Here is a 25035-nt window from a genome sequence, read left to right on the forward strand (position 1 = left end):
AGTGGCTGTACCATTTAGATTCTCCTCAGAAAAGTTTTAATGATCCAGTTTAACCACATCCTCACAGGTATTTGGTGTTTCCACTACTTTTTATTTTAGTCATTCCTGTAGGTTTGTAGTGATATCTCATTGTAGTTTTAATTTGCATTTCCCTAATGGCTAATGATGTTAAACATCTTTTCATGTGCATAGTTGACATCTGTAATTCCTCTCCATGAAATGTTTCTTTGTGTCTTTTGTTCATTATCTAATCAGATTTTTTCTTACTGTTGCATTTTAACAGTTATTTTTATATTCTATATATGTCGTTGGTTATATATGTGGCTTGCAAATATTTTCTCCCAGTCTGTAGCTTGTCTTTTTATACCCTTTGCATGGTCTTTGACCGAGGAAAAGTTTTTAATTTAATGAGGTCCAATTGATCCAATTTATTATTTTTTTTGTCTTATAGGTTGTGTTTTTGTTGTCAAATCTAAGAACTCTTTGCATAGCCAAAGATCAGCAGATTTTCTCCTATGTTTCCTTTCTAAATGTTTTACATTTACATCTATAATCCAGTTTTGAGTTAATTTTTGAATAATATGTAAGGTTTAGGTTCAGGGTCATCTTTTTGCCTGTGGATATCCAATTGCTCCAGAACCATTTATTGAAAAGTCTATCTTTCCTGCATTGATTGATTTTTGCACCTTTGTTAAAAATCAGTTGTGAATATATATGGAGGTTTGTTTCAGGCTCCCAGAGAACTGCCAGGTGCTGAACAAACGCCTAACCCAGAAAATGTACCCTATCTACCTACTTCCAACTTAATTCTTGATGCTTCCACTTCCCACCAGGAATGAAGATTCATGGCTCCAATACTGCCCCAAGCCTTGTCTGTGTTTTGAGGAAAGAGGGGTGATGTGGCACTGGTTTTTTCAATGTTCCCAGAGCTCTATTTGGAGATCCTCCATTGACTGATTTGCGCACACTTCAGTGAAATGTTTCTTTGTGTTCTTTTGTTCATTTTCTAATTGATTTTTTCTTCTTGGACTTCATTCATCCACAGTCTAAATCAGTGATTTTCAAATCTCTCAATCTCTTTTTCCCTTCTCCTTTCAAATCTTCTATTTGAATGAAATTTTGCTTAGAAGCCCAATACGTGAAATAAATAAAAGTGTAGTTGTTCTGGCTGAACCAGACATGGGGGAGGCAGAATCTCACTCATCCCCAAATGAAGCACAATTTGAAAACCACTGTTCTCATTCACATTATAGCAAGATACTAAAAGAAACTGGAAAATTTAGGGTCAACTCTGTGGATATTTAAGAGACTCTCTTTGGTATGATGGAAACAGAGAACTTCATTAGAGGACTGTCCAAGAAAATTGCAGAAGACAGCTTCTTCTCGAGGTAGGAGAAAAAGTGAAGATGAAGAAGAAGGACAAGAATGCAGAGGAAGGGGACTTATTTGTCTAACATTGAGAATGCTTTCTGCTGAGAAAGAAGGGGCAGGAAAACTTTTAGGCAGCTTAGAATGGAAAGAGGAGTAAAGTGTATTCAGAAACCTGAGGTTTTAGCCCTGGCTAATTAGTACTGTGACATTGAACAAGTCTTTGAGTCTTCAAGAAAATGCAGACTTTGAAAGTGACAATCTACAATGTATTTTCCAGCTTGGAGACTATTATTTGGGGCTCTTCAAGGGAATAGTGAATCATTATTAACACAACAAAGGCAACTACAGCAAATAAACTCACTTCTCACCAACCTCACACCCCTTCACTGTAAATCAGGGATCAATAAACTTTTTCTGTAAAGGGCTAGATAAATATTAGTATTAATATTGTTATTATTAATAATATTATTAGTATTAGTATTAATAGTATTAATAATTATTAATATTAATAGATAAGTATTTTAGGCTCTCTTTGATGGTCACATATAGTCTCTGTCAGACAGTCTTGTTTGTTTGGGTTTTGTTTCTTTTACAACCCTTTAAAGATATAAGAAACATTTTTTTACATCAGGGGCCATCCAAAAACAACCAGGCCATAGGCCGTATTTGGCACTCTTGTTCTAAACTACCAAACAAAATTTCTCAGACAACTGATAAAGAGAAAGTACAATGCTGAGGAAACAATAGGAATGCAATAAAAACTTGTAAAATTGAATTGAGGCAAGGTGGCGTACAATGGAGTTGCACCTCTGAAGGGATATAGTTCTCAAGTACTTGAGTAAAGTAAAAATCGAACATAAGCAAAAGAATCTTTGAGCTCTAGACTTCCAGAATTGTGGGAAAAGACTCTCTGAAAATCTGCTCTTATGTAAATACAGTGACACTGGAAAAATTGTCAAAATCAACTTTTTCAGAACTCTGGAAATTAACCAAAGGCTTGCAACAATCCAAAAAGTGTTTATTTAAGAAAAATAGCTGAATCTCAGTAAGAATACCAAGATTTATTGTACTTTAACTTGATCTATTTCCATTCTCCCTCTCCACAGCTCCAATGTAGCTTTGAAAACCAATAGCCTCACAACTACAGTATCTGAAAAACAGCAACCTAGCAGCCACTGGAGGATGCAGAATGGGTTTGGAGCTCCCCAGAATGCCCCATTCCCAGAGAATTGTCACTATTTGACCTGTCTGGTAGCTCCCTGGAAACTCTCACTTAGGTTTCCAGGTTTTTCTTTATTTGGCCTGTGTCCGAGCACACTCACTGTGAACAGCCTTTTCAAGAAGTATTAATCAGCTGGAACTGTTTAAAATCACAGCTGCCTGAGCTGGGGGAAACAGTTGGGGCAAATGAAGCTGCTCAAAAATCTCAAAAGGAAAAAATGGAGAATTAATGTCCATAGAGGACTTTGAAAATCTCTTGACATGTTCCCAGAAATCTCTATGTTCAGGACTGGACATATTCTCAGAAAAGAGCTGACAATGGCCTAATCTCTCACCTCTGGTTGGCCTTGAGGCCCTGCACAAGCAGCAAATGAAGGCTAATGCAAAGTCGTAAACTACCCAACAGAGCATTGAAATCTTGCTCCAACACACACACACAGCCCCTCAACAAAGGCTAGGAAACTTAGTGGATCATAGCATTTAAGGAAATCAAGCAAAATCACCTTTGAAGAATGAAGGAGAAATCAAGACATTCTCAGATAAACAAAGACAGAGTATTCATTGCTAGCAGAGATGTTCTACAAGAAATACTAAAGAGAATCCTTCCATGAGAAATGATGAAACAATAGGCAGTAATTCAAATCCACATAAGAAATAAAGAACACTGATAAAAGTAAACACAAGAGAAAGTACAGATTTATGTTTCTAACTCTTTTCTTCTATTATCCAATTCAAAAGACAACTGCATGGACTAGTAATTATAAAAATGTGTTGATGGACTTAATTACATATAAATATGTAATTTGTATGTCAATAAAAGCACAAAGGGAGGAGGGAAGGAACAGAGCTATACTATAGCAAAATTTTTTTATAGAATTGAAAGTAAGTTGATATTAATCTAAAGTAGATTGTATTAAGATGTTAATTGTAATCTCCAGAGCAACCACTAAGAAAAGAACTCAAAATAAAATTAGTAAAAATATAGGAATTAAAATGATACATTAGAAAAATATCTATTTAATACAAAAGGGCAGAAATCAAAGAATAAAGGAACAAAAAAGACATAAGACATAGAAAATCGCAAAATGGCAGACGTTAATTCCTATCTTACCAGTAATTACATCAAACATAAGTAGATTACACTCTCAAAAGAAAAGGCAGATATTGACAGAATGGATTTAACAAAAAAAGTGATTCAGCTCTATGCTGTTTGAAAGAGAAAAAATTTAGATTCAAAGACACAAAGTTGTTGAAAGTAAAAGGATGGAAAAAGACTTACCTTGCAGTTAGTAACCAAAACAGAGCTGGAGAGGCTATACTAATATTAGATGAAATAGACTTTAAGACAAAAATTGTTACTAGAGACAAAGAAGGACATTTTATAATGACAAAAAGGGTCAATACATCCAAAAACATGATTATAAACATATATGCGCCTTAACAACAGAGCACCAAAATACCTGAGGCAAAAAATGACTGAATTGAAAGGAGGAATAAGCAATTCAACTATAATAGTTGAACACTTCAATACCCTACCTTCAATAATGGATACAATAACTAGGTAGAAGACCAACAAGGAAAGAAAAGACTTGAACAACACTACAAACAATTACACATCTATATAATACTCCATCCAACAAAAACAGAATACACATTCTTCTCAAGAGCCCATGGAACATTCTGCAGGATTGATCATATGTTAGGTCATAAAACAAGTCTCAATAAATCTAAAAGGATTGAAATCATGCAAAATGTGTTCTTCAACTACAGTGAATTAAATTAGAAAGGAAGAACAGAAAGATATTTGGGAAATTCACAAATATGTGGAAATTAAAAAAACACTGATAAATAGCCAATGGGTCAAAGAGGAAATCACAAGGGAAATTAGAAAATACTTTTGAGATAAAGGAAAAACAATATAGCAAAAGTTATGGGATGCAGCTAAAGCAGTGCTCAGAGGGCAATTTATTGAAATGTTCAGAATACGCTAACTCATAGAAACAGAGAGTAGCTTAGTGGTTGCCAGGAGCTGGTTGGAGGGAGAAGGGGCTGTGACGACTAATAGGCATAGAGTTTCCTTTGAGGGTGATAAATATATTCTTGCACAAGTTTTTGATTACACTAAAACCTACTAAACTACACTTAAAAAGGTGAATTTTATGGTATGTGAATTACATCTCAATAAGCTATTTTAAAAAATAGTATCTTTGGAAATTCCTTACATTGACAATTAAATGCTGTTTATGTGACGCCAGAGCATGTAATCCTATACAGCTGTATGCATGTAGTGATATATAACGTATATAATAATATTCAGTATGTAATGATGTGTATAAATGTAAGACATGGTTTTATAGCAGTTTTGTTCTATGACTACATTGTGACTACTGATGAATTCTGTAAGTTAAACTTACACATAATGATGTCCACTGTAGCAGAAAGAGCACAGGATTAAGCGTCAGGAGACCTAGGTTCTAGGCCTAGCTTTGCCATTCAACTTCCCCTTTCAGGGTCTTTCCTTCTATATCTGAAAATTGAGGAAGATGTCGACTATAAAACCTTTAAGTTTCCTTCTAGTTCTAAAATATAACTCGGATCATTGCATTTTGTTTTTCCTTAGTTATACCTAAGCAAGTGAAATGAGACAGACACTGACAAGTTATTGAACTCGCTGGACATTTTTCAGGCGGTACAAAAGGGTGTTTTCATTATGGAAGCCACCACTTTGAGTCCCACTACAGTGAACCACTAGCCTTCAGCATTCAACCCTACTCTTAATCGTTCATGTAACAGACACTTCAGTGTAATTGGTTGGTTGGCAGATATAATTATCTGAGAGGATTTTTCCAGACTTTTGTCTCAGAGGAAGCAGGGACAGGCCTAGGGGTAGAATCATGAGGAGACTCCATTTGCAGCTGCTATAACTTGGAATGAGTAGGGTGAGATGCAGGCTATGGAGAGAGACTCCATAGGACTAGGCTTAGGTATGAACTTCTGTCCTCTATCAATTTATTTAGTATTCAAAATGTATTTTTTTCATGGGTATTAAAATGTTCAGGAAAAGGAATTATCTCAACCTTCTGTTTTTGTTGATTGATATGTAGAAATACAGAAAAATGCATATTGCTTAACAATACAAATAATTTGCACCTGAAATTCATTTGCTTAGTCCCTTGGAGCCCTCCAGAACAAAATGTTTGTAACAAATACAGCTGTGCTGGCCATATTAATACATTAGAGAAAACAAAAACTTGGTGTCTGGTCCAAGGAGCTTATAGTCCAAAGGAAGTCAGAGAGGAGTTTTGAGAAACCTGGCTTCTAGTTTGGGTTCGCTTTTTCCCAAAAGTGCCCTGCACTTTTCTGATGGTGTGGTTTTGTTCTCACTGATTTTTTTTTAAGCCAGAATGCCCATTCTCTTCACCAGCCATCAAAAGTCTACCCAGGCTTCAAGGCCCCACTTAAATGTCACCTAGTCTGTAAAGCTTTCCTGTCTCCCACCCTCCCACAATCGGATGTCTTTCCCACCCTCCTTTGTGCTCTTGCAGTCCTTTTGTTTGCTCTTGATTACACTACCCAAATCCACTTAGAGTGGTGTCTGTGATTTAAGGGTCAGGACCCTGCTTTACTCATCAAACTCTCTCTCCAAGCACTTACAGGATGACAAAAAAGTCTGGAAACACAGAAGAAAATGGATATTTAAATAATGTTAGTTATATTGTCACATAATATGTTGAATACCTTTTCCTTCAATCTCCAGACAACTTCACAAGTAAAATGCCTACAAATTTAAAACCACAAGTGCAATCATTAATCTGGGAAAACTTTAAAAATAAATGAGAAAATTTCCCTATGTTTCTCAGCATTTTGAACTTCTTTACTATGGTACCTTCTCCAAATTACTGAATCATACTGGGGCTGTCTTTGATCTCGGCACTTCCTTTTTCTTATCTGTAAAATGAAAACACTGTCTTCCCTATCTCTTTCACTGGGTTATCAAAAGGGTAAATGAGAAAATTGCTATGCAACAGGAAAAAGCAGTATGAAAATGCAAAATATTGTTCTCATTAACTATACAAGGATTTACTCTGTGTCCATATTGTAGCACTTGAGTATGCGGACTTTGGCTAACCCCATCACAGCTGCATTAGAGAGGATTCTCCATGAGCTGCTTAAGAGGGGAAGCCAAGAGGCTGATTACAGCTTAGGGCCCTGCCACAGCCATCAAAAGTTACCAAAGGGATGCTGGGACTTCAAGTTTGTTTCCAATTGCGCAGGAGGAAAGTCATGGCCTCAGCCACCTGCTTCCTTTCTCCACCATGACTCACACCTTTCAGGTCCACTTGGATGGAAGTTCAGATGAGATCTGCTAAGGCCAACTGCCCAAGGACCTTGATGGTGCTAAAGCTCAGGTAGCTGTGTGAAAGGAGGAGCAAGAGGCTGACACCTGAAGCCCAGAGGGACTGAGGAACGTCTCAAGACACTTTTTAGCTTATTCAGAAAAAACAGTTCACCCTCCATCATTGGTGGTGTAAGCATGAGGCTAATGCCTCCTGATAGGATGCATTGAGAGAGATGCAACATCACTTTTATGACATTTCTGCCTCAAATGCACAATCTCAATTTAATCACAAGGAAACATCAGACAAACCTAAACTGGAGGACATTCTACCAAGTAACTGGCCTGTACTCTTCATGTCGACAATATACTTTCCTGAAAGATAAAAAAAAGCCTCAAGAACTTTTCAGATTAAAGAAGAATAAAGAGACATGACAACTGAAGGTAATGTGTGATCCTGGATTGGATCCTGGACCAGAAAAAGAACGTTATTGGGGCAATTGATAAAACTTAAATATGGACTGTAGAGTATATAATAGTATTGCATTAGTGTAAATTTCCTGATTTTGATAATTGTACTATGGTTATGAAAGAAAATGTCCTTATTCTTAAGAGATATATACGAAAGTATTAGAGGTAAAAGGGCATATGTCTGTGACTTAATCTCAAGTGGTTAAAAAAATAGAAAAATGCAAATTTGTGTGTGCAGAGAGAGAGAGAAAACACAAAAAATAAATAAGTCAAAATATAAACAACTGGTGAATCTGTGTAAAGAGTATACAGAAGTTCTTTATATTATTCTTGCAACTCATAAATTTGAAATGATATTAAAGTAAAAAGCTAAAAAAATAGTAAGAATTATACAAAATCTAAATGGTGTTTTAAAAGTTTACGCTAGAAAATTATATAATTTATAACCTAATGTTTGTTTGCCTAACTGTCATAAAAAGTAATTTTAAAAATAAAATAATACACTAAAAATTCCACAGTTAATAAAACAGTGAGGTGCTAAGAAAATGCTGCCAGCTGTAGCTTATTCTAATCCTTCAATGGTTAAATTCGTTCTTAGAATTGAGTCAAAACAAGAACAACAAAAAAACCCTCACAAAGAAAAAGCCTGCAAACCCAACCAGGAGAAACGGTTTAACAATGCCAACACTCACCCCAGTGGGCTTATGGATGATGGGTCCTCAGCCTAAATGAACTGAAAATGTCAATTGAAAAGCTGAATGACTCAAGTGTGCAGACCAAATGCCCAAGCTGCCCCTAGCCCTTTGGGGAAGGTACTGATGGAAGGTAGTGGGGTAGGTCACACTTTCCAGAAGGAAAGTAAAGGCAGAAATGCATAGGGCAAAGACACAGTAAGAAGCAGTGTAGCATAGGAGGTTCTGCGTGGAGAGTGGAACAACAGAAGTAGGCTACTCCCCATCTTGGAATGTCCACATTAACAAGCTTTGCCACTCAGAAGAATAACTGAAAGCTGACTGCAAAAGCAATTTTCATCCATTTCACAATCTCCGGGTGCTGTTGGCTACGCAGTTCAGCAGATCCTCCTTTGGGGAAACCAAATAGCTCAGCAGGACAATTAGAAGGTTCTGATCAGGCAGGGTCAATACCAGAAGTTAAATGGGTCATTAAAGAAATGAAACAGGCATTAGGAATGATGGAGCAGGTAATGGTCAGATTAACCAGGAAATTGAAGTCCTGATGTAGAGAAAAGGAAATGAAAATGGATGTTAGGCAGTGGTGTGCTGTTAAATGTTTAACAATTGACTTCCTGTAGGAAAAAAACAACCACCTTGATTTGTAGTATTTGCTGATATCCATAGTGTAAATATTCCCTTCATGGCTGAGTTCTAGTTACCTATATGATGTCACTGAACACAGAGTTAGGAAGTCCCGTAAAAGCGAGCTAGTGTGGGGGCCGGCCCAATGGCATAGTGGTTAAGTTCGCGGGCTCCGCTTTGGGGACCTGGGATTTGCAGGTTTGGATCCTGGGCGTCGACCTACACACTGCTCATCAAGCCATCCTGTGGTGGCATCCCACATACAAAATAGAGGAAGACTGCCACAGATGTTAGTTCAGGGCCAATCTTCCTCAAGCAAAAAGAGGAAGATTGGCAATGGATGTTACCTCAGGGCCAATCTTCCTCACACAAAGAGAAAAAAAAGTGAGCTAGTGTGAAGTGACAACAGCATACTGCCAGCAGTAACCTGGGGGCCAGTTCTGTCTGCTACTACCTAGCTATGTTACTCTAGTAAGTAATTTAACCTTTCTGGATCTCAATTTCTTCATCTTAAAATATCAACCTCATAAGATTATTGTGAGAATCAAATGAAACTAATTTGTCTCCATCTAAGATCTCTTCCAGCTCTGACCTTCTATGGTTCTGTGATGGAGTTGGCCATATTGGTGGCTTTTCGCCTATTTCCATCTCACACCAAGTCTTTTGAGCAGGAAGAAGACAAGAGAATCCTAGAGGAAGCTGCTCTAGAGCATGGTAATCAGAGCAGAAGCCACATCCACGTTACCTTAGAGATGAGGTTCAAGGCGGTGACCACTCCAGATTTTCTATTTAGGAGAGATTTCTGGGTGGGAATCTGTTTGGAAAGTGGGGCTAGAGAATTTATACACTTGTATTATTTTAATGGTATATTTATTTGGGATGACTTAGAGGTGTAAATGGTGCCCAGGGCCAATGCAATGTATATATGCCCTCTCTTCCTACACTGTACCAGAATCTGCCTTATAATGAAGAATACATAGTGAAACTAGGGTGTGTTCATATTTTAATGTCCAGCAAATCTAAAGGGAGAAACTCAGTGTTAACTTTCTTTGACTGCTATCTTTATGTCACTTCTGTTGACTGGTGCCTGGGGACATAAGTTGCCCTCAATGCCCCCTGTGCTATGTATCTGAATTGGAGCAACAAGTGCCCAGCTCATCCCCTGAGCCATCATTTGGTGACACCATTAGATCAGAATGGGTATTTGGGACCTCTCTACCTCGTCCTGTTGGTTAAATGTAACTGGAAGTAAATAAACCGGGAGTCAGAGGAATAAATAAAAGTGACTGGAAGCTTGGCCCCTGCTGGGATTCCCAGGGCTTCAAACTAATGATCCAGATGAAGGGAAATTCTGATCTCGATGTGCTGTTGAAGTAGATGGAAGAGAAAACCATCAACCAGCCATTCAAAAAAGTCCGAGTGCAAAGGGGTTTAGTAAGGTATAAGAGACATAATACCTTGTGCTTCCGGAGGCTGCCAGGACTGGTGGGCGTAGAGATGGGAGACTGCTTAGACTTGGGGGTAGAGAGCTGGCTGCTTGAGGTTCCATTTGCTAGCCCAATGCAAGAGAAAAGGAAGGGATAAAAATCAACAGCATACAAAGGAACACGTTATCCTTCCCCTCTGAAGACACTAAGAACATTCGAACAAGGTACACAGACAACCAAGTGATTTGATGAGTAGAGCAAAGGTGAAAAGAAACACATTCCTCAGAAAGGCAAGAACTGCAATCCTCAGTTAATTAGATCCCGGCGCAGTGCAAGGCAGTAATCCTCCCACCCTTTCCCCTGAGTGCTTCCAATTACAGGGGTCTGGTTCTTTTCAAATCTTTTTCATATTCATTCCCAAGTTTGACCCTAACAACATCTCTGGCAGGTAGTCTGGGAACATACTATTTTGTTTCAATTTTGTAAGTGAGAAAAAAGTGAGGCACAAAGAGGTTATGTGCCTTATCTTAAAGTGGAAGAAATATGGGTGATTCAGACCAGGGCACATCCCTTTTTGTGGCAGATGATGTGGCATGTGCAGGACAGCCCCATTGTCAATCTCTCCCCCACCTCCTTTTCTACTCATCTTCCCCCAACCACCACTCTCTCTTCCCTCCATCATTCTGGGTGAAAAGAACAGAAGGAAAGAAAGAGAAATGGGTCTAGGCGAGAAGAAGAATAAAAGAAAGTGGAGGAGAAACAGAGAGTAAAAGAGTAAAAAAGGTTCAAACAGCAAAATGGGCAAAGGAGAGAATCATAAAGGAGAGAGAAAGAGATCAAGAATGGAGGAGAGGGGAGACAAGAAAGAGTAAGAAATTAAGAGAAGAGAAGAACGAGGAAGTTTGAAATAGGGAGAAAGACATTGACAATGTCTTTGAAAGGCAGACAATGGCTACCTGAGTCAGAGTGCACCCCCATTTGTCTCTAGTCAATAAAATGCCCAAAAGAAGATGGTTTACTATTTAACATCTTCATATTCCATTGTGTTTGCAAATTGTTTTATATTCCCTTGCTAATGAGCTTTTTAAATATCCAGTCATGTAAAAAGAAATGTGGTGCATTGAAACGGAACGATTAAACAGCTTCCAAAGTGGATTCACGTTCAGACATCTCACGCTAAACTTAATTTTCTTTTAAATCTAAGGATCTACATTGTTAATCAGAGATATTCTGAAATGTGCTTTAAAATTAAAGGCAAATATCCCAAGGGTGTGGGGTGGGGAGACAGCGGGAGGGAGGAGGAGAGAAAGAAGGAAGAAAGGAAGGCAGGAGATTAGGAGGGAGAAGGAGAGATTGAGAGAGAAACACAGAGAGAATATAGAAAATTGAAAAGGTTAGGTAGGAATATGGCCTGAGAGTGTTGCTGTTAGCCCCACAGGTAAAGCTTAAACTACTGTATTATGAATATTTTCTGAGGATATACTTCGTCTGCACCACTTATGGTAATGTTTCCCTAGGTTCTGGAAGCTGCATATCAACTGTAGAGACAGAAGAGACATCAGTATGGTAGTTGCTAAGTTTATCCAAGTGCAAGTGAGCTGAAAAATGAGCACTTAGGCATCCACTGTCTGGTTTTACTTGTATATTCACTCATCTATCATCCATTCACTGAGAGGCCTTTCTGCCTGTCAGGGCTTCCTGGAAGTCATTCATTCATTTAGCCAATAGTTATGGGGTACTTCTTCTGAGCCAGGCCAAGTATTAGACATTGGGGTTTCAGAGACGAGTAAGTCAATTTCTGTGGGGAGGCAGGCAAGAATATAGTGAGCTAAGTGCTATGTCAGATCCATGCAAGGAGCATTATTGGCGCCTGCAGTAGAGGCTTTGAAATCAGGGGACTGGGAGGCCAACAAGAGGAGGCAACACCTGAAAAAATCTTGGAAGATGACCCTGGAATAGACAAATCTATAGAGACAGAAAGTAGATCAATGGTTGCCAGCAGCTGGCCAGGAGGGGTGGGAGAAGTGTGGGGGGGGGGGGGAATAGGTATAGAGTTTTTTTTAGGGGTATAAAGATGTTTTGGCATTAAATAGTGGTGATTATTGCACAACTCTGTGACTAAACTAAAATCCATTGAATTGTACATTTTAAATGAACGAATTGTTTGCTATGTGAATTGTATCTCAATAAAGCCATCAGAAAAAGATGAATTGGAGCTAGTTAGGCAGGAAGGGTAGAAAAGGTATTCTAGAGTTTAAAATTGCACCAGTAGGGGCAAAGACATGGCGGTATGAAAGAATACAGTATGTTTACAGAAGTGCAAACAGCTCAAAATGGCTCAAGCATAGGGTGCCAGCAGTGAGCTCTAACAGATGAGACTGGAAATGAGGGTAAAGCTCAGACATTGGGGGCCTTTTGTGGGGTGTTCTCTGAAGTTTGGGAGTGAGTTGAGAAATAAATCTGGGAGTGACACCATCAAATTTGTATTTTAAAACTATTACTCCAGTCGCTGTGGTAAGACCTACGAGGTGAGGCGGGGTGGAATGGGGATTGGTTAGAAGACAATGCATTAGTACAGGTGAGAGGTGATGGTGGCTTAAATTAAAGCAATGAGCAGGGAGAGAAGGGGCATGGCGTAGGACAGAGACCTTGAGGCTGGACAAGCTTTGAGTGTTATGTGCATATACAATGTAAGCCACCCAAAGGAGAATGTCACCTGTGCCGAACAGCACAGACTGTGGGAGCTAGGCTTTGCCATTGCACTAGGCTTTCTGGTGAATAAAGGAGGCAGTTTGGAAAAGGCAAGAGTCTGTGAAGCCACAGTGGGACAAAGTAGTCAATTACTCTGCAGGAAAAGGAAGGAGTTACTGGACCACCTACAGTGCCTGAGGGCCTACCCAGCAGGACCTGACCCTAGTATTCAAGATAGAGAGCAATCCTGGAGATCTGTCTGAGCTGACATAATGGAAGTCTTCCAAAAGAGCCCCGACTTCAGCCAGGAAGTCTAATAGATGTGGGCAGCCCCCGGTAAGTTCCGGCATTTTGTTTCACATCATCGTTATATCCTTTGGCAACAAGAGATCTAGTTTCCCAGCATTTGTCAGCCATGCTACAAAGGGGTGGCTACTAATAGTCCCAATGTAAAAACTGTCTTTTTCACCTACACTCTTATCTAGCTGACAATGAGCCCACCGGTCTTGCCAAAATGTGGAAAACTGTTAACCACAAGCATGTCTCCACCTATTGGTCATAGATCTACAGATACAGGTTCTTTCATAACTTCCTTTTTTTATTCTCAATATCCTCTGGAACTCTCTGTCTCAAAAACTTTAGGGGTAATACACGAATATATATTCCATCTATACCTCTCTATAGATAGATTCTCTGCATATGTGTATATGTGTGTATACATTCCCCTACCATTCCCCCAGCTAATCAATCTTAAGCTATCTGTAAATAAAGGACTTATTTTGTCATCACCATTCAACAGCCATTTTGGAAATCTGTTTTTAATAATTTAACTGCCACTCACTGCTTTGTTGAAAACTGCAGACACTTTCCCAGACTTCCCTGATGGAATGGAACCCAAAGATGGACGTAGAGAAATGAGAAAATGTAGACATGCACAGGCAAATGTCGATTCCTGACAAGCTGAAGGAGCTCCTGCATTTACAGGCTAGATAAAAATATATTCGTGTATGCACTTCTTCTGTGAGTTCTGTGTGAAAAAAATCTGGGAGGGTGCCATTTGACAAGAATTTTGAAGCCAATTCATAAATGTCAAGTAAAAGAAGTAGCAAGAAAAAACACAAATAGGGTCTGACGAACTGTGCATGGTCTTGGATTGGCAAATCCACATGGAAGGCTGTCACAGTTCATTTTGAGAATAGCTGGAAAAAACACAACTGTTTGATATCCCTCATTTTCCTTTAATTCTTCTTTACTAACTGCCCTTAGCTCTTGTCTCTGAGCTTCCATTTCTCAACTGCAATTTGGGGATGTGTGGGTGGGGGAACTTCTCCCTCTTTTACTTCTCTCACTTTCTCATTTCCCTCCATAGAACCACAGCACTATCTCACTGTTGTCACTTCTATTTACACAAATCCAAATCCTTTAATTCCTTTCTTCTCATTGTATAGTTAATTTTTACCCCCTCTATAACAAGTTGCACCAGGAACTTTTCAATCTCCTAGGCCATCTTATCAATCAAAACAGGATAATAATTAGTGTTTATTGAGTGCCTATGATAGGCCAGGCGCTCTTCTCTCTCTCTCTCTTTTTCCCACTTTCTCTCTGTCTCTGTGTCTGTCTGTCTATCTCTCTCTCTCTCACGCACACTCACACACACAATCTAATTTAGTTGTAGTCTTATTTCTGATGGGGAAACAGAGGCTTGCTCCAGTTAGGGGTAGCAAAATCAGGATTTGAACGCAGATCTTTCTGATTCCAAAGCCTACGTGTTTTTTGTTTTCAGTTTTTGGTACATTGCCCTTTCTTTTTAAAATGAATTTCTTCTGGGACTCCTTCCTATGACAACTTTCTGTTTGGGGGTAGGAAGGAGAGAGGAAATTTATAGCAGAGAAAAGAGAAAGGAATAGGAGAAAGTAGAAGCAGACACCAGAACTTATACTGATCTTCTGGGCTTTTATTCCACTTGATCTTGTTTAGATTAGAAAGTGATTAGCAAGAGCTTTCTTTCATTCACTGAACTGACTGGGTATCATAGACAATGTCATGAAACAATAGCAGACAGAGCAGCCAGCATGGCATGTAACTACCCTCATGCCACAGAGCTCTCTGGGAAGATGGTATCTGTGCCCTGTCTGTCACTCTCCTCAGCTGGTACCCTTCAGCTATGCACTTGCCAAGCTTGGCCCGGCACAGTCTTCGCTCACTGGCTTCTCTGAATGATTATGCCTGCCCTTGTCCCAGTGCTCATCTTTAAATCCTCGGCTCCATCAGAATGGAACAGGATAAGACCAGACATAATATGGCTGGTTAGGTAACTAGGATGAGTTACCTAGATTTATATGTATGGGGAGAAATGGGTTCCTAGGAGTGAAGAATAAGGTGGAGTGAGTCAGTTCCCCAAAGAACAAGGAGAGAGAGTCTAGTTTCTGGCATGGGCGGCTAAGGACAGAGTGTGGTCACCAACCAGGCTGAGTTGATGCTGAGCTCCTAAACTATGGATTCCCTTGTCTAGAGGCTGGACTGATCCCTGGAAATGGGATTCAGCTGCGTGTAAGGTAGGTGTAAGTAGCCCCAAGTGTGGTGATTAAATAACTGTCTGGGCAGCGAGTGAGACATTCATTATACATTCTGGGTTCAAATTTGCATGGCCAAAATGGCAGAGGAAGAAAAGAGTCAGCTTAGCATCTGCATTTCATCCAACCTTTGACTGGAGACTAAACTGATTTAATGCTCACTCACTTAGCTCTGGCCTTTCCTCCCATTCTAATCCCAACACTTGAGCCCAACTCAAATCAAGCTTCTTGGTTTTGGTTTGATGTCTAATTTGAAATATTGCTCACTGAAAATAACCCCAGTCTACCAAAAAAAGCCACGATAATAATTTCAGAGCTGCCTTAATAATTGCAGTTGTATTTCTACAATTATTTTCAAAACATTTTACCATATATGAATTCACATGATTATCATGATAACCCCAAGAGATGGTGGCCAGGAATTACTGATATCCTTTTTAATCACAAGGATATAGAGGCTCAGAGAGAGTATGACTTGCTTAAAGGGTATAAACTGCCTCTCCTCAATGGATGATGGTCTCAGAGATTTGCTCAGATTCATTTCAAAATTCATTTAAGGATAGCACATCACATACCTCCCACTGTGAGCTTTTAGCAATTGGTTCTCTATCTTGTCTTCTCTAATTCCCTAATGCCTTGCAGAGTGAGATCTCGATACAGAATTGAGCCATTTCCTCATTTTTTCTCATATTAGGATGCACTAAGCATTCCTTCATTCCAGTCCAAAGACACCCTGTTTTTTCCCTACATATATAAAGAGTTTTTCTGGAAGGCCATCCAAGTAGAACCAAGGTAGTTTCAACTTACTTCAGAACAAGGCCAAGAGACAGAGCCTGTGGTTTTCACACATTTATCCCAAAGAGCCATTGGGCAGGATGTTTGGATTGGTTTGGCTAATTGTTTCTGCTCAGTGGAAAAGCTTTTGTCGCTCTCCCCAGACCCATCCACTGGGGAAGCAAGAACTGAGGGCCCTGGAACATTCCTTCATTGATTTAATCATAGGGCTGCATGAAGGATCAGAATTGGCCACCCCAAAATGTGTCTCTTCGGCTTGATTATTTTTAAGAACAAAAAACCCTGAAAAAAACTTTGACCTCCCCTGCAACTGCCTAAAAGAATTTAAAACAGAAGGGCCTGTTCCAGGAAGGAGCTAATATCATAAGATAACTGTAGTGTAATGTAAAATTTGTCTCTTAGGTCACATTGCCTATAGTTGGCCCATTTGCACTTCCATCTCCATGTAAATCTCCTTCCTCCCCCTTGAAGTCCCAAACTACTACCCCTAACACCCTCCTTTTCTTTAGCTAAAAATAGTATTTAAGGTGGTGACCTCAGCCATTCTGGTGAGTTGCTCAGTTTTCCTGAGTTTCTCTCAGGTATACAACTTATAAAGCTTTGTTTGATTTTCTCCTGCTATTCTGTCTCATGTCAATTTAATTCTTAGGCCAGCCAGAAGGACCTAGAGAGGGTAGACCATTTGTCTTCCTCCCCTAGAGCTGGTTTTCAGGCCAAATTCAATCATAGGTTGTGAGATACTGTAACTTTAGAAGTTACAATTTGAATTTTAAATCTATTCTCTACAAAGTCTTGGACAGCATGCAGTTGTGAATCCTTTAAATAAAGGAGAGAAGAATCTTCCCTGTTGCAAAACAAATATGTGTACCCATTCCTGCAATATTTTGACACAGATCAGTTGCCCTCCAGAAGAGGATATCTGTAAGAAGGCTGATGGAAGTGCCAGGATTGTTTCCTCAGGCTTGATAATGCTGAAAACATTTATTTCCTGTTGAAGGTGGTTCTGCTGAAAATATTTTTCTGGTGGAGCAAGCCTGTTGTCAACGCTCACTATTGGTTTTATGGGACAGGAACTAGAACAAACTTACGCTGGTCTTAATTTGTGGAAAGAACCCACACTTTGGAATCAGTCAAGGCTTAAATCCTGGCTTAGCCATTTCCTAGATGTGTTTCCCCAACTGTAACATTTGAATAAAAATAATGCATATCTCAATTGTTGTTGTTCTGAGGATTATATGACAAACTACACATAAAGTGCCTAGCCAAGTGCCTAGCACATAGGAAGGGCTCAATAGATGACATCTTCTATTGACATTACTACCATCACTACTGGAAATGAAGGAATTGCATAACAATGCAATATATAGGCACTGAACGTTTACCAATCTATACAGGTTGAAGACTAATTCTTTGTCTAGCAGGTCAGGCATTAGAGGACTGAAGTTTCCCTGAGTGAAGTCCATTACTTCTTGTTTTTGCATTTTATTGCTGTGGTCCTCATAACACAGACTTTGGACCTCTGCTCTTCTCTCTTTTTACTCTCTCAGCATTACCATGGCAGGAGGCAGTCAATGAATGCAACGTGGAACCATTGAAGGTTTTGGAGCAGAGGACTAACACAATGGAAATGGTGTTTTAGGAAGAGAAATGTGATGACATCACACCAGATGTGTAAGAGCACAGAGATTTGAAGCAGAGATACCACTTAGGAATCTGTGGAGTAATCTAAGCATCAGGTGATGAGGGAAAGAAAGAGACTTCTGTGTGAGTAAGGTGGAGATGTTTCAAAGGTTCAACAAGAAAAACAGCAGGATATGGTGGACATGAAGGATTAAAAATTGGGAAAGAGTCAAAGATAATGCCAAGATGTTGGGCCTGGGCAATAGAAGAGAATTGATTCTATTGTCAGACAGGGAGTTGGGGGAGGAAGTGTTTTTGATTTTTAGACACACTGTATTTGGCATATATAAGCATGATTGTCTGGTAGGCATTCATGGGATTGACATCCAGAAGGAAGATTGGGGCTGGAGATGTAGATTTTGGTTTTTTGAGATTTTTTTTTAATTGCAGTAACTTTGGATTATAACATTATATAGCTTTCAGATGTACATCGTAATATATTTCGAATTCTGTGTAGATTACATCATATTCACCACCAAAAAACTAATTATAGTGCATCACCACACAAGTAAGCCTAATCACCCGTTTTGCCCTCCCCGCCTTCCCCTATGGTAACCACCAATCTAATGGAGATGTAGATTTAACAGCTGCCTCCCTGTACCCTGATGTGCTATATTCATCTCCATCTCTGCTCTTTTGTTCATGTTTTTCCCCCTGCCAGAAATAGCCATTTCCTTATCAGGTGAAATATAACCCTCCTTCACACCCTAGATCTTCCAGGAAGGCTTCCCTTAGCACCCTAGACCCTGATGAGTTCTCTTTCCCATGAACTCCAATACTTCCAGTAGCACTTACTGCTTGTATCTCTCATTCACTTAGCATTTAAAGAAACCACTGCCATTAACTCTTATTTAGCACCACAGTGCAAAGGTTAAATTGTGGACTGTGGAGCCAGATTGCCTGGGTTCGCATCCCAGCTCTACCACTTACTAGCTGTGTGATCTTCAGCAGGTCACTTAACCTTTGTATGCTCTAGTTTCTTCATCTGCAAAATGGGGATAATAGTACCCACTTCATAAAGTCGTTGTAAAGATTAAATTAGCTAATACCTGTAAGTGATTAGAACAGTTGCTTGGCACATAATAAGAACTACATACATATTTACAAATAAAATTCTTTTGTTAAATTTATATGAGTACTGGTTCCCCAAATAAATCATAAGCTTCTTAGTGACAGGAAATTCATCTTGTCATTCCTTTTCCTCATAGTACCTGGCATTTGGTGGCATACTAGGTACTCCACCAAAGCTTTGGAGATTCAATTGTATTTGAACATAAGTCCCAGGCTGCGGCAGGCGGCCGGGACTCCTATTCCAGGGATATGGGTCAAAACCACCAACCCTGTGGAGTGCTCAGTCGCCCCCATTATATTGTTTGCCCCAACCATTTCTCTGAGTGGTTCTCCAATGACAACAGGAAAGTTGCCTTAGATAGGCCAGTGCTTCCACTTAAACTATGGTTTTAGAAAGAATCAGAATCATTGGGAGGGGTGGTGGCAAGGGAAGTTTTTCTCTTCTGATAGCTTTGCCAAGGGCACCAGTTCCCCTTGGAGTGACAGTAGGGGAGGTGATGGAATGTGTAGGATTGGGCATTGGAAACAAAGGATCCTAATTACTCACGGCTGTGCTTTATGCAGCACAAAGTGAATGACACAGATACCACCCCACCCCTCTGCCTCCCCACCTCCCTTGCCTGGAGGTGGGGGAAGGTGGAAGGAAGCAAAGAAGCAAGGACTGTCCAACAGGGACCTTTCTATTCACCACTCTGGAGCTTCCACATGTTGCCTCAAGGACACTGCAGGGATTGCCTGCCTGGAAGTCAGGAGAGCTAGGCTCTGGCTCTTGAGTACTAAACAGTTGTGTGGCATTGGAAAGACCACAAGATACTGAACCTCTTTATATCTTAGTTCCCCAATCAAACAAAACACAACTGGGTAATTATCCTCTCCCAACCTAATTCGTGGTGCTATTATGAGTGACAACTGAGGTGATGAATTTGGAAATATTTTGCAAAGTGCAGAGCATTTAATTCATGTAAAATATCATTATCTTGAACCTCTCTTAGATGGATAAGAAAAGTATTGTGCTATCTAATACAGTAGCCACTAGTTATATGTGGCTATTGAACATTTGAAGAGTGGCTAGTCAGAACTGAGATGTGTTGTAAGTGTAAAATATAACCCAATTTCAAAGAATGTAAAATATCTCCTTAACAATTCTTATATTGATTACATATTGAAATGAGAATATTTTGGATATACTGAATAAAATTAAAATATTACATCAAAACTAATTTCACCTGTTTCTTTGAATTTTTTAACTGCGGCTACTAGAAAATCTAAAATTACTTGCAAAGCTCGCATTTGTGGCTTGCATTATATTTCCATTGGACAGAGCTAGTCTAGACACTCACATTCAGAAAGATCAGAACAACTATGTCCCTCCTTCTTAGGCAACCCAAAGCAGCCCGTTTGGTTCAGAAGAGCAGGATTCCTGGATACAATTCTCCCATGGACACCCTCAGCCTGCTGTTTCCTGTCCCTTGACCTCCCCTTTCAAAGGTTGTGTATTTTGGCAGAGAAGCCATTCTTTCTGGGGAGTTTGGGCACAGGGAAGATTTGACTGTCAGGAATAGGTGCACATAGTTTGGGGGAAGGAGGGTGGGGACTATAGGGTTGCTACAACAATGACTTACTGTTGAAGAACAGCAAACTAATTGTCATATTACAATTCTCTCAGACTACCAGGGTGGGTAATTAGCTTCCTTGGAGGCTACTTAAAGAAAAACAAGAAAGAAAGAAAAGGAAAAGATTCCTTCCCAGCAAATAGCTACTTTGTCCTTTTAATTCAACTCAATTCATTTCAACTGGGGGTAGTTGCACAAAGGGAAAAATTAATACATTAATGGCTGAAATGGAAACAGAGAGAGACACACTAGAAATGTCTCCCTTTAGTTCTGAAGCCAGGCTTACTTTTGCCCATGAAGATGGCAAGTCCGGGGTCAACCAAAATGGGGCACTGCACAAGCTTTCTTCAAACATCCCATAGGAGCCTTCTGGGCTCAGATTTTATCTATTTGCCATAGTCCCTCGGCCTTCTTTAAAGATAGACATGGCTAATGGGACGTGGATTCTAAGAGTTCATCAGCTCTGCCCGGCGATAATGAGACCTCCTTATAGCAATATTATATAGACAACCAAATCCTTCCTTAACTTGAGTTTAGAACCTAGCAACAGACATTCCATTTGGGGCAAACTCAATATTGGCAGGAGTGGGGACTGAACTCGAAGGGAATAAAGTAGAAGAATTTTGATTTATTCGTGGGCAGAACAGGAAAGAGACAACTTAAGAACTAAGGAATAAAGAATCAAATTATGACGCAAATTACAGACCAAATAGCATCAATTTACTAAACCTCAAGTCAAACTGAACCCACATATTAATTGAACGGTGAATTGGACCGAATATACGTATTTGAAAATCTAGCAAACTTGTTCAAACCAGAATCAAACCTATATATTTTCTAATGAATTAGAACCTCAAAACATTCCTTTAACTGAATCTGAACTGAGCCAATGTTTCATTTGGTTTGAGTCCCTACTAAAGAGGAACGTTTTCGGCTTTCATTTACCTTCAAAGGAAGGTAGTTAAAATTCCCTGGAAATGGCCTTATCTTCCACAACCTTTAGTTACTCAGGTTGAATGAAGGAATGTGAATCCATCCACAAGTCTCAGAATCAAGACAGACTAACACAGGATGGAAACAGGGTGGTACTACCATGTCCTAGAAAAGAACAAAGAATTTCAGCCCCAACCAACACCATTATTCTGTGGCTAAATGTATATTAACTTGCATATGTCCCCTGCTAACAGCTCAGAAAAACCTTGACACCTTATGAAATAATTTTTCTTCTTAATGTGCATAAGGGGAAATTTATGCTAATACAAAACTATGCATCATCTGTAGCTCATCCTTCTGGTTATCTGATTCTGATTCTGTGAAAACTATTGTACAACTCTGTAAGTTGGAAACAACTGATAACAATGGAAAATTATTTGTATCTATAGACATACAAATTCTGTCTTATCCAAAATGGAAATCAAGAATCAAGTCTTGGAGAAGACAAGAAACTCGTCTCAAGTCACAAAGCTGGGAAGTGGTGTAGCTGGGCCTTCCTAGAGAGATGTCTCCCTCTCCTTTTCTAGATCCTATCGCCATCCCCCTCCCAGCTTGGAATGGTACTGAATGAGGCGGAGGTAGGAAGGGGAAAATGGGTATGTCAAATTCAAGCCTTACCTAAAGTACTATTTTGACCAACATCAGTTTTGCCCCTGTGGAATGTTCACTGAGTAGATGCCCTGGACTTGGCTCTAAACTGCCATGGAATGGGCAAGGTTATGTTACATGGATCCTTTTACACTTTGAGGCTGAAATCATGTGGAGGCTCTAGACACATCATCTGAGATGAGCTCAAACATTCTGGAAATTGCCACAAAGGCTAGCTAGAGTTTGGCGTCATTTATGTTCATGAACTATCTGAAATGAAGATTTATACTCTCTCTGCTGAGAACACCACTTTAGATTTTGTGCTGGTAGAAGAGGGGCTGTTTGTAATTCTGCTACTTGCCAAGTAAAGTTCCCTTGTCCCCTCTCAAATTGATTACGCTGTTTATCTTGTGTGTATGAAGTACATCCTCATGCCTTCTCTTTAGCAAGGGAGTTCTGGAGGAGCAAAAGCAGATCTTGTCTGCCTAAGCATGGATTGGGATCTATTATAACTCCTTTCAACTTGACAAATATTCATTGAATCCTAATGCATTCCTGTCTGTCTCTAATATCTTAGAATCAGTGAGGTGCATATTTTGTAGGAGGGAATTTCTGTAGGTAGCATGCTGGAGATCAATAATTTGACATATGTTTAAACTGTGTTTAATTACAGGTGGTTGTGTCATGTGTGCTGGGTAATTCAATTGCATACAGACTGCAAAGAGAACGTATTTACTTCAAGCTGCTGCCACATCAGCATTTCTAACTCATGGTTTATGTGGTGGTTTAAAAATAGGTTCATAAATTTTTTTATACTCATCTCTTCAAGAGGTGGAGCCGGATTCCCCTCCCTTGAATGTGGGCTGGACTTAGTGACTGCTTCTAATGAGTAGACTAGAACAGAAGTGACAGTATGTGGCTTTAGAGACTAAATCACAAAAGGCACTACATCTTCTTCCTTGTTCACTCTCTTGAATCACTGTCTGGGGGAAGATGCTGCCAACAACCATCTTTGAAGTAGATTCTACAGTCTTAGTTAAGCCTTCAGATGACTGCAACCCCGACCAATACCTTGACCTCAACTACGTGAGAGATCCTGAGCCAGACAGAACCACCCAGCTAAGCCACTCCAAATTCCTGACTCATAGAAACTGTGAGATAGTAAATGTTTGTTGTTTTAAGATACTAAGTTTTGGGGCTGGCCCCATGGCTGAGTGGTTAAGTCTGTGCACTTTGCTGCGGCAGCCCAGGGTTTTGCTGGTTTGGATCCTGGGCATGGACATGGCACCACTCGTTAGGCCGCGTTGAGGTGGTGTCCCACATGCCACAACTAGAAGGTTCTGCAACTAAGATATACAACTATGAACGGGGGGAGGTGGATTTCGGGAGATAAAGCAGGAAAAAAGAAAAGATTGGTAGCAGTTGTTAGCTCAGATGCCAACCTTAAGAAAAAAAAGACCAGATACTAAGTTTTGGAGTAATTTGTTTCATAGCAAGAGATAAGTAATACAGGTTAGAAATCCCAGAAATTGCCAATGATATTTCTGAAAAGTGATTAACTAAGTGATTATTGCCAGACTTTATGAATCTTGATGAAATGTTTACAGTCCGTTTTTTTTCCAAGGCCCTGCTTAGAATCTGTACAACCAATTTCATTCTCAATCCCAGTGTTAAAATCTAGGCCTTTGTAGTTTGAGCAATATGAATTTGCTTAGATAGATTCATGTGCTGTTCTGTACACTTAACCAAAATGTCACCAAACACATGCATTTTTATTCCTTCAGCAAAAGTTACCTAAATGCTTACTGGGTCTCTAGCACCACGCTGGGTAAAATTGGTGCTCTTATGCATCTATTCATTCACAAGCATTATTTGAGCATCAACTAGGACCCAAGCACTGTGCTCGGCACTGAGGATACAAAAATGAACATGACATCTTGCCCTTGAGGGGCCCAGTATTTAGTTGGGGAAGTAGACAGGTAAATACATACTTTACAACACAGTGTGGTGAATATTATCCCAGAGATGTGAATAACATGCTATGATATTCCAGACCAAAACAACTATTTCTATTTGAAGTATTGAAGGATGAATAGGAGTTTTTCAAGCAAAGAAGAGTGGTGGGTTAGAGGGATGGCATTCCAGGTGTGAGGGAACAGGGTGTGCAAAGACATGGAAGTATGAAAAGCCTGAGCTGCCTCCTCACAGTTTAGTTCCTTCTGCCTGAGAATAAAGACATGGCTGGTGATATGCATGTGCTCCTGGCAATGTGAGGACAGCAGGACAGGCTATTTTTCTAGGCCAGAGGCATTTCAAAGCCAATTGGCTGTTCAAGCTGCCTCAAATTGAAGGGGAGAGAAAGGGTGCTTGTGCTCACTGCCCCAAGGCTCTCAGGCTAGAAGAATTGTCACAATGAACCCGGAGCCTTGGGAAGACAAATGTGTAAGTTTCCTGGACCATCTAATTTCCTTATCATGAAGAACTCAAATTGTCAGTGCATGAGGCTACTAGGCTTCTCAACTTGGACTCTTGCCTTTTAGATCAGCACCACTCAAACTGTGGGTGCAAGATCTTGCACCAGAACATAAACCAACAGACTGCTGCCTTCATCAATAAAAACATTCTATGAAAAAAGAGTCAGCTGAAGAAAATGGTTCGCTCAGTGGCATGATTTACATTCGGCACAGGCACCTAATCTCGTCACAGACTGATAAATAGCTCATAGGTTGGCGGTGATCCATAAACCACATTTTTTAGATCACTCACTATCCATTAAATAAAATCCTATATGACAAATCTCTTTGTTTCCTTTCAGAACCTGCCCTACACTTTCTTTTCTTATTTTGAGAATGATGCAATTTATTTTGTTTCTCTTTTTGTTTTGACTTC

The 25035-nt window shown here is 39.7% G+C and overlaps 1 protein-coding gene across 13 annotated transcripts in view; it reads right to left on the reverse strand.

The window, feature by feature from the left end:
* The window catches only part of DCX (doublecortin), a 366408-nt gene that overhangs the window by 9113 nt on the left and 332260 nt on the right, over positions 1 to 25035 (reverse strand). For 12 of the 13 annotated variants that reach the window (XM_070605127.1, XM_070605123.1, XM_070605129.1 and 9 more), the window contains one exon: positions 10173 to 10267. The exons of the other annotated variant lie outside the window; for it this stretch is intronic. In XM_070605127.1, coding sequence (XP_070461228.1) covers positions 10173 to 10267 — 95 coding nt within the window. The remainder of the gene's footprint in view (positions 1 to 10172; positions 10268 to 25035) is intronic. 13 annotated transcript variants of the gene reach the window in all.

The sequence above is a fragment of the Equus przewalskii genome, chromosome X (genome assembly GCF_037783145.1).
Source record: "Equus przewalskii isolate Varuska chromosome X, EquPr2, whole genome shotgun sequence".
In the NCBI taxonomy this organism is placed as follows: Eukaryota; Metazoa; Chordata; class Mammalia; order Perissodactyla; family Equidae; genus Equus; species Equus przewalskii.